The sequence below is a fragment of the Octopus bimaculoides genome, chromosome 5, assembly GCF_001194135.2.
Source record: "Octopus bimaculoides isolate UCB-OBI-ISO-001 chromosome 5, ASM119413v2, whole genome shotgun sequence".
In the NCBI taxonomy this organism is placed as follows: domain Eukaryota; kingdom Metazoa; phylum Mollusca; class Cephalopoda; order Octopoda; family Octopodidae; genus Octopus; species Octopus bimaculoides.
The window spans coordinates 43,057,572-43,068,066 of NC_068985.1; the positions used below are offsets into that span (position 1 = coordinate 43,057,572).

Genomic DNA, 10,495 nt, shown 5'->3' on the forward strand with positions numbered 1-10,495 from the left:
ATTTTCCCCCAAAGAACCTATAGCTATTGTAATAAATTCATCCAGGAGAGACGTTAGCACACCGGACAAAATGTCAAGCATACGTTCTGAGTTCAAATTCCGCCAAGGTTAGCTTGAACATTGGGTCGAGGTAATCGACTAACTTCTGCCCCCAAACCTTTCAGGCTTTGTGCCTATAGTAGAAACGATTATTCAAAAATAAACTATTATTATTATTATAATAAAAGAAATCATCATCATCATCATCATTATTATTATTATTAATAATAATAATAATAATAATAATAATAATAATAATAATAATAATAATGTGGTGAGCTGGCAGAATCATTAGCAGCCTGGACGAAATGCTTCGCTGTATTTTGCCTTCCTCCATATTCACAGTTCAAATTCCACCAAGGTCGACTTTGCCTTTCCTCTTTTCAGGATCAATAAACTAAGTACTAGTGAAACACAGGAATCGATGCTATCGACTCGTCTTCTCCCCCAAAATTTCAGGCCTTGTGCCTATAGTAGAAAGGGTTGTTATTATCTATTATGAAAGACTCTCAGATAGTTCTTAATTACTGGTTATTCTTTACTTGAAAGCAGGCAACAACAAATCACCAAAGGTTTCAAGTAGTACCTTCTCCTGTGAGTCAAAGAGACAATACTCTCCTTAGAATACGAGCTGTACCCAACAATGTTGTCTTCTGGATTATCTCGAGCCAGACAGCAGCCCCAAAATTCTTAATATGTTTTTTATAGCCCTTGGAAACTGCTCCTAATGCTCCAATTACCACTGGTATCACCATTACTTTCCTCATGCCCCATAACTTTCCTATTTCGTCTTCCAGTGGCTGGTATTTCTCAGTTTTTCCTTACATTTCACCCTCGAATCACCTGGTATTGCAACATCTATTATCTTTACTTCTTTTTTATCTTTAGGGATGAGCACAATATCTGCTCGTCTCACTTCTATGACTTGGTCGCACTGCATGTTAAAATCCCAGAGTATTTTGTAATGTTTGTTTTCCATTACTCCCTCTGGCTTGTGTTCATACCTTTGTTCAGCTTTCTCAAGGTTTACTTTACTGCACAACAGCCAGTGGACATATCTGGCCACATTGTCATGCCGCCTTTTATAATTCACACTGTGCAAGCTTACAGCACTCACTAACAATATGGCTTATACTTTCTCCCTTCTCAGAGCACATCCTACACTGTGGTGATATTTGGAGTAGTTTGTTTTGAGAGCTTGTTCTTGAGTGCTGCACACTAATGCCTCAGTGGGCCCTTTAAAGCCTCCTTTCTGCAGCCATTGCCAGGTTCTATTCCAATCAATCTCATCTTTATTCTTCAAGAACTGACTATGCATTTTCTTGTCCTGCCAAATTTTCTTCATCTGCTCTCTCTCTCTGGTCTTTTTTAACTTGTGTTGGATCTATGGCTTCATTTACTTTTAAGGTTCCCTGTATTTTCACTGCTTCAATCATTTCTTCTTTACTCCCCTTGACATACCAAGCCAGGCTAGTCTCCTCTTCCCTTACACAACCTTCACAACACACCAATCCCCGTCCTCCCTCCCTCCTCTTCACATACAATCTTGACACATCACTCTTGGGTGTAGTTCTTTGTTCATTGTCATTAATTTACGTGTTCTCTGGTCTATCTCTTGTAATTCATGCTTCTTCCAAGATACTATTCCTGCCCCATATCTCATCAAAGCAACAGCCCATGTGTTAATTACTCTAATCTTATAGTGGCCATTTAGCTTCAATTGGAACACAAGCCGAGTTCTCTTCAAATACTCTTTCCTGTACATTTCTTTCAACTTATGTTCATTCATCTTCTCTCTTTCAATGATACCCAGGTACTTATATCCTTCCTCTCTGACTTCCTTTATAGTTTCACCACTTTCCATCTTAATCCCATGGCTTTTACTGATTTTCTCCCTTTTGAGAATCATCACACCACATTTCTCAATCTCAAATTCCATACCAATATCTTTGCTAATCATCTGCACAAGTTGCCATCAAACTCCCAATTTCTTTCTCAGTCTTAGTGAATAGCTTTAGGTCATCCATAAAACACAGGTTGTTTACTTTTACCCTGCTTAGCATGTACCCTACATGCATCTTTTTTTTAATGTTTGTTAGTGGCAGTATGCAGACAACAAATAGGAGAGGCAACAGACTGTCCCCTTGAAAGATTCCTCTTTTGATATTTACTTCCCCCAGCTTATCTCCCCATGCTGTGAGTTCAGTTTGCCATGTTGTCATTGAGTTTTGTATTACCTTCAGGATATTGCGGGAGACTTTAAGCAGTTTAAGGCATTCAATAATCCATGAAAGTGGGACCATGTCATATGCTTTCCTGTATCCACCCATGCACTGCCAATTTTTTGTGTCTCTTCTTGCAATTAGCCAGAATAGTCTTATCGATTAGTAATTGATCCTTTGTTCTTCTGCTCTTACGTCTACACCCTTTTTGTTCCACTGGTAGTAACTTGTTCTTATCTAGGTACTTATAGATGCTGTTTGATATGATGTCCGTCATCTGTTTCCACATCAGAGGCAAACAAGATATTGGTTGGAAATATCCAACCACATTCCCTTTACTTGGGTCCTTCTGGCATAGTACCATTCTTCTTTTTGCCATCTAGGCTGGTATTTGGATGTCACTACTCAGTATTTCGTCCAGCTGTCTCATAATTCTCCTGTGCAGAGCTGTCAAGTTTTTAAGCCAAAATCCCTGGGCCAAGCACTTTCCAGTTAGGAATTTTCCTGCACTGATCTCTAATCATCTCCTTGGTTATTCTCAAATCCTCCTGCTGATACTCTCCTCTTTGAGTGTCTTTAACCACTCTGCTTCAGTTTTGTGTTGTTTCTCCTAAGACCATATGTTTTCCCAGAATCTTTTGCTTTCTTCAGCATCTGGCACGGCTTTTTCACCTTTTTCTTTCCAGTTCCTGATAGATTCGTTTCTGACTTTGTTCAAAAAGCCTGTTTAATCTGTATTCCTCAATTCTCTATTCATGTCTCTTTAGTTTATGTGCTTTAGCTTTCAATCTCTGTTTTAATTCCTCAATCACAACATTGATTCCCTTTCTCTTCAGCCTATACTTCCTCTCTAGCTCAACATATTTCTCTTGCTGAACTTCATTTCTCTTTTCCCGTTCCAGAATATTAATATGCTTTCTGGTCTCGTTAATAGACTGTGTTATTATCCTTTACCACCATGGTTCCTTCAGGTTATGTTGACATTTACCTTTGGTTTTCAAACTTAACTTCTGGGCTATAAAGATCACGATTGCAATTATCAGATTGTTGATGTCTGTGGTGTTGTCAGTGATGATATCATTCATCTTCTGGACCCATTCATTGAGTTTCTTTCTGTCTGCTTTCTTTAAATCCCATATGAAAGCTATGTTCACCAGAAAATGGATATCTGTTCCTCAGTTCTCTCATCGCTTCCCTGATCAATAATCTTAGCCTCATGCTTGTTTTCTTCCCTTAACTCCACTGCCATAGTTTCACCATCTCCATTCTCTTCTTCATCCTTCCGTTCACCACTGGTCTTACTATCCCTAAACACCCATCTCTTAATGCTTTCTAGTTCAATTGGAGATAACCATTCATTCTTTCTAATGGCTCTAGCTCTGTCACACAGATTGTGTTCACTTAATTCAAATAGGCCTCTGTCACTCCATGCCCTGTGCATTCCTTTCCTATATTCCCTAGCAGGTACTTCATTATTATTTCTCAGATTACCCAGAAAGTAGCACTCCATTACAACCACATTCATTTCTTTCATCCACCTTCTTTTAGTAGTTGCTTGATGACAACTGGGCCCACGCTGCTCACTCGTGTGGCACCCGCCAAGCGAGAAACCTTCACAAGGTGTTCTAATCTCATTCACGCCATTCTAATTTCTATTTTTATTTGACGTTTCAGCGCTCATGATGAGAGTTAGTGAATTTTAGGTTGCACAACCACCAGTATTTTTTCCCCATGACACCAACACTGATAGGATCTCCACCCTAGGATATAGGATTCCTGTAAGCTTGGTTTAATTTTTAGTTTCTGTCTCCTAGAAGGAGTGTTCAAGTGTTATAATTGCTTCTGCCACTCAGGTATATGTTATTTTGGTGGCTGTTGCCTCATAAGAGTTCATTAGCCTTTATACAGGTTTAAAAAAAATTGTTTAATTGTTTCACTACCAATTTCAATATGGGGCAGAGGTGATGGAGATGGGGGTGGATGCATCGGCCTCATGGCAAAGTGATCTTTTCATCACAGTGGTTCCAGTTCAATATAAATCCAGCCTGATATTTATATTTTGAGAGGATAAACAAAAAAAAAAAAGAGGAAATTTTTAACTAACTTTCTTAAGCTGTGTACTGTTTGGCCTCGTGGCAAAGCAATCTTTTCATTACAGTAGTTCTAGTTCAATATAAATTCAACCAGATATTATTTTGAGAGGATAAACAAAAAACGACGACGACGACAGTGTTGATGATGATCAATGTAAAATAAAGATATCTTCTGACAGAAAATAGAAAATCAAATCAATTTATATTGAAATTAATGTCATTGTTTTCCTTCAGATTTATTTTTAATGCCAGATGTAGCGCACTTACCTTACCTTTACAGATGTCTATTAGATTCAGCTCAGCCCTGAGTCAACAGATCTATGATCAATGCTATTCCAGCTGTGGTCATCTCATCTGTTTTTCATATGTAATGTACCTTGATCTCCATTATCTAATGTATTCATTTATTTTAAATAGTAGTGTGTGGTTTGGGATACATTTAGCTGCTATTTCCTGCAGGTTCAACAACAACATAGAGAATTCTTTAAACACATATTTGGGGTGTCTTGACAGGAAATTTCCTCATTTCTAATGTGTATAATATGCTACCTAATATAATACACTGTTATGAAAAATACACCACCATATATAACACACTTCAAGATTGTTGGCTCAAATTGTCTAGCAAACCTAAAATACTCTATTTTAAATTTATAAGAATCATTAGCATGCCAGGCAAGATGCTTAGTGGCATTTTGTCTGTCTTTACATTCAGAGTTCAAACTCTGCCAAGGTCAACTTTGCTTTTCATCCTTTCAAGGCCAATAAAATAAAGTACCAGTTGTACACTGGAGTTGATGTAATCAACTTACCCTCTTGCCTGAAATTACTGGCCTTGTGCCAGAATTTGAAACCAATATTTCCTCCTCCTCACCATCATCATCATCATCAGCAGCAGCAGCAGCAGCAGCAATGTTTTAATGTCCACCTTTCCATGCTTGCACGGGTCAGATAAAATTTACCAAGGCAGATTTACTAAGGCTGGATGCCCTTCCTGTTGCCAATCCTCACCTGTCTCTAAACAAGGTAATATTTCCCCATAGTCAGGCATATTTTTGAAGAATATTAGAAATGAACAACACTGCTTGTATGACAGAGACGCTCATTTACAACTAGCATTTCATGTCAAGACAAGGAGACACCACATATATACAAATATTTACACTATGTGTATGTATACATACACACACACACACAACAGGCCTCTTTCAGTTTTCGTTTACCAAATCCACTTACAAGACTCTGGTCAGCCCAGGGCTATCGAAGAAGATACTTGGTATGATGCTACATAATGGAACTGAACTTGAAACCATGTGGTTGTGAAGCAAACTTCTTAACCATGCAGCCATGCCCAAGTCTGTATCCACAGTTGCACCTTATAAATATATTGATATATGATATCAATATATTGAAACCAATTGAGAGAACACTAAATTAAGTGACTCATGCTAGTGCCATATTAAAAGCACTGGTGCTGATGACACAGAAAAAACACCCAGTACACTCTGTAGAGTGGTTGGCATTAGGAAGGGCATCCAGCCATAGAAACCATGCAAGAACAGACAATAGAGCCTGGTGTGGTCCTTGGTCTTACAAGCCCCAGTTAAACCATCCAACCCATGCCAGCATGGAAAACAGGCATTAAGTGATGATGATGATGATGATGATGATGATGAAAATAATCTAAAAAATGAAAAATAAAGTTTTATTACATTACTAGCAAATGCACCTGTCCTTTGGACAGGTAATTTATTATAATGGTGCACTCCTGTGGACGGTTTAAGTTGAATTAGCCTGCAGTTAGAAGTCGTTTCAAGTAGATAAATGTAAAATGTGTAATTACATTTTCGTTAGCTGTTTATGATATGGTATTAAGCAACTTAGGTAATGAATAAAGTTTTTTGAACACAAGTTTAGCAGTGAGTATTAATGAAAGTTCATGAAATGAGGTTGCAATTGCAGTAGGCATTAGGGATCCTATATCTTACCTGAAGCGTTTTGTATCATGTAGTTATTTTTCTCATAATGCCTGACACAACCGCATTGAAGCTTTTTTTCAATGAAAGTCATGTATGATAAAGAAAAGCAAACCTTTATAGCAAACACATAAATAGGACAATGGCATATACAAAAATGAATGTCAGAGCATGCTTATGAGCATCCATGAAGTAAGAAGGGTCATTGAAGGTAATGTACTGATAACAGCAATCAAGAAAACGAAGCAAAATATTAATGAAATGCTTGCAGGAAGTCTGATTGCTAACAGCTACAGTTTGGCGTAGATGTGAAGACTGCAGTAGAGAAATAACTACTGTTGGGCTACTTTGTACATGACATTTTTGGTTTTTCCTTCAGGAGCATAGATGAATAAGTTGTCTGGATAACCAACTCTGGTACAACCGATGTAGAACTATCCATGTGAAAAGAACAATGTTCGAAGGTCTAATCCAACAACTTTCAGCAACTGAGCTTGTGCTTTGTTAATTGTTACGGCAAAGCTGAGTTTGAGAGGGAACTGAAGTTTCTGCATAGGGTAGGGGCAGTATGTTGGGGTTAGTGAAATTTTTGGAATGTAAACAGTATCGTTTTTGGTATGTTTCATGATAATCTGGGCTTCAGTGACATGGTCCATCATTTGTTTGACCACAATGCAAGTTCCATTGCATAGTGTGGGTGCATTTAGATTGCATGGGAGGATGACAGGGCAACCGACTTTTAAATGAAGTTCATGAGGAGGAAGTCCTGGAGTATCTTGGGAGTTGAGAAATTCTGTTGGAAAGTGTGTAACTTGATCGAGGTTGGTTACAGCATCAACTGATCTGCAACAGCATTCTTCAGACGGTAGCTGACTGAGTAAGTTGTAGATAAGAGTGTTGACAGCTGCATTTGTAGGTGCAAGAACAAACCTGTCACAAAGCCAATCTGGTTTTAAGTATTTCATTGTAAGATTTGGGTAAACGGCAGAACATAAGTCATCAGGGCTGGAGACAGTGTGGTCAATGGTGGTAGTGTCAATGTATCCATTGTTGGATGCAATTTGTCCATTGCTGATTTTAAGGAGCATTTCCAAAAACTGGATTGTAGGCTGGCCAGTCTGTAGGAGTGATCTTATGTTGATGGTGAGTTGTTTTGATTGGACATGCAACAAAAGGAGGGTCTTTAAGGCAGGCATTAAGTTCATCAGCGGGTGTTCCCTTGGGTATAATAGGCAGAGTTTGTCAAAAATCTCCTGCAAGAAGTAGAGTTGCACTGCCAAAGATGTTGTAGTCCAATCTAAGGTCTCTCATTGTGGTATCAAGTGCTTGTATGGAACATTTATAGGACATAGTTGCTTCATCCCAAACAATGAGTTTTCACTTTTTCAAAATTGTCGCTTCGTCCAAGGAATGCATTATGTGGTACATGGGGTTTTCTTGATGTGTTACATTGAAAGGCAATTTGAAGGTAGAGTGTGCTGTTTGTCCACCATCGAGAAGAGTCAAGGCTATTCCTGAGGAGGCAACAGCAATAGCAAGGTCACCATTATGCCACAACTTCACAAGAAGATGATTCAGGAGGAATGCTTTTCCAGTTCCATCAGGTGCATCTAAGAAGATGATTCTGACAGTGTGTGTTCCCACAAAATATATAAATGTAAAGAAGACAATCAATTTCTGAATGTTACTTCGCAAAGAGTTACCTCCCTTATCCACCATACTCCAGGAATGGAAGTTTCTCTGACCCCAGAAACCCATTACTCCATAAGTGAAAAATCTGAAGAGTGTAGTACCATCTCTGGAACATAAATGATGTATGTGCATAGCGTGAACAAAATCGGATGTAAAATATTGATTTTAAGGGGGTTCAAGTAAATGGCCTGTCATTTCTGTCTTCTGTCTTACACACATCTGTCTTATATATTATAGATCACACATTTTTCTTAATAAAAATGGGTGTGGATAAACATTGCAGCCTAATAGTATGTATTATATACACACCCCTAATATCATATTTTATACATACCTTTAATGTATAATACACTTCTAATTTTAATCTTGATTTTGGTAGGAAAAAGAAAGTGTATTTAATACATGGAGTTTTGCAGTAGATATTGTCCAAGCTATGCCAGCATGGAGCACAAACATTAGGTGATGATGCTGATGGTAATGATGATGATGATGATAATGATGATGATGATGATGATGATGATGATGATGATGGTGGTGGTGATAGGGGTGAGTCATTAAATTCCTTTAAAAGGGACACAATGTAACTTTGGAAACAGGATACAAACTACTGCCATTCCAAACCACTAACCAGCTGCAGATCTCCTCACAAATCACACACACACCAGCTGTAGCATTCGTCACAAATCACACAGACCAGCTGCAGTTCTCTTCACAAATCACACACCCAGATAATATAACAGACCAGCTGTAGCTCTCCCCACCGTGAAATAAATCTGAAAAAACAAGAACAAATTATCTTCCATGGAACTGGACAATGCTATGACAAACAAAAATGTAGATTTCTCACAGCTGATTGTGTTTGTTAAATTACTATTTTCTTGGCAATTTGACAGGTGGAAATGGCTTCACAACAGAACATAACATGATGGCGATAGGAGGGGTGGGTTGTGGTGGTGGTGGTGGTGGTGGTAGTAGTAGTAGTAGTAGTAGTAGTAGTAGTAGTAGTAGTAGTAACTACTATATTTATAGTTGTGTACCTGATTAATATAGTGGCTGCTTCTTTTCAGACACTGGACGACAGTTTTCATTCATGTTATCTTCACTTTGAATAGAGAATTTACATGACAATGATATTGGTGTTGTGACAATGAGTTGTGTAGGTACATGTAATGTAAATGTGGATGTGTACAAAAGTAGGAATGGAGGATGGGGATTAAAGTTAGCTGAGCCATGTTAAATTTGTTGTTGGGAAGGGGACATGTTTGAAGTTTGACAATTCAACCTTTTAGCATTCAGATTATTCTATCAAATGCAATGCTTATTTATTCACACTGTTATGAATTAATAATGCCTTTATCTCATATCTTTGAAATTTCGATGATGTGATTGCAAATTTTCAGAATGACATTGTAGGGTAGGTGTGACATAATGGATCTGGCCAGTTTGAATGTAAAACAAGTAGAATATTTTGACCGGATATGGCCAATTTAAATGCTGAAGAATTAAAAATGCTTTAGACACAGGCAAGGTGGAAAGATTGCTTCTCTTTCATTAGATATACTCACTGGTAGAGTTAATATTTTCAGCTTCCCTAGGAAAGATCCCCTTCAGTCATAATGATCATGAGATTGCACCAAGAAAGTTACCCTCTAAAGTACAAGTCCGGGCAAGGTTGTTTATGAAAGACCAGCAGTTGCCTATGCATACCAGGCCCCTCTCTCCACACCACTGATGTTATCCAAGGGAAAGGCAAAGGCTGATACAACTTGATACCAGTAATGACATTGCAACTCAATTCTACAGCTGAGTGAACTGGAGCAACATGAAATAAAGTGTCTTGCTCAAGAACACAACACACAGCCTGGTCTGAGAACTGAAATCACTACCTCATGACTGTATGTCCAAAGCTCTAACCACTCAGCCATGCACCCTCACACACACAGACACATAAACATATATGACAGGCTTCTTTCAGTTTCCATCTACAAAATCCATTCACAAGGCTTTGGTTGGCTCATGCCTATAGCAGAAGACACTTGCCCAAGGTGCCTTCAGTGGGATCAGCCGATCTCACTGTCAGCAGGCTGATCCCACTGAAGGGGTTATGGTAAAAACCAAAACTGAGCAACCAGTCAGGGAATATCTGGACCGCTGTTTTTCGAGGTATTACAGTCCCTGTCAGTATGTATGTATACAATTATGTGCTTTGACTGCAGCATTAGAGTGTTTAACTCTTATTTCTAGCAATGTAGGTGTTTATAGCACCCTCAGTTATATTTAATGACAGTTATAATTCTCCTTGTTGGTACATTTGCTTACTGCTGCCTATATATATATATATATATATATATATATATATATATATATATAAATTGTAAATCCAAAAAATAACAGCAAAAATACAAAGGATTCTGCGGTACACATGTTTCAAGCTTTATATCAGTGTATAATTTACAATACAAAGCTATCTTCA

General features: G+C 38.2%; 1 protein-coding gene across 1 annotated transcript; it reads right to left on the bottom strand.

Moving 5' to 3' along the window:
• Positions 1-6,764: 6,764 nt before the first annotated feature.
• On the bottom strand, positions 6,765-7,418 carry LOC106879881 (uncharacterized). Its single transcript, XM_014929606.1, has one exon. The coding sequence runs from the start codon at positions 7,416-7,418 to the stop codon at positions 6,765-6,767; it is 654 nt and encodes a 217-aa protein (XP_014785092.1).
• Between the last annotated feature and the right edge of the window lie 3,077 nt (positions 7,419-10,495).

Coding starts and splice junctions, on each gene's coding strand:
- LOC106879881 (XM_014929606.1), bottom strand. CDS start 7,418: ATGCTCCTTAAAATCAGCAATGGACAAATTGCATCCAACAATGGATAC.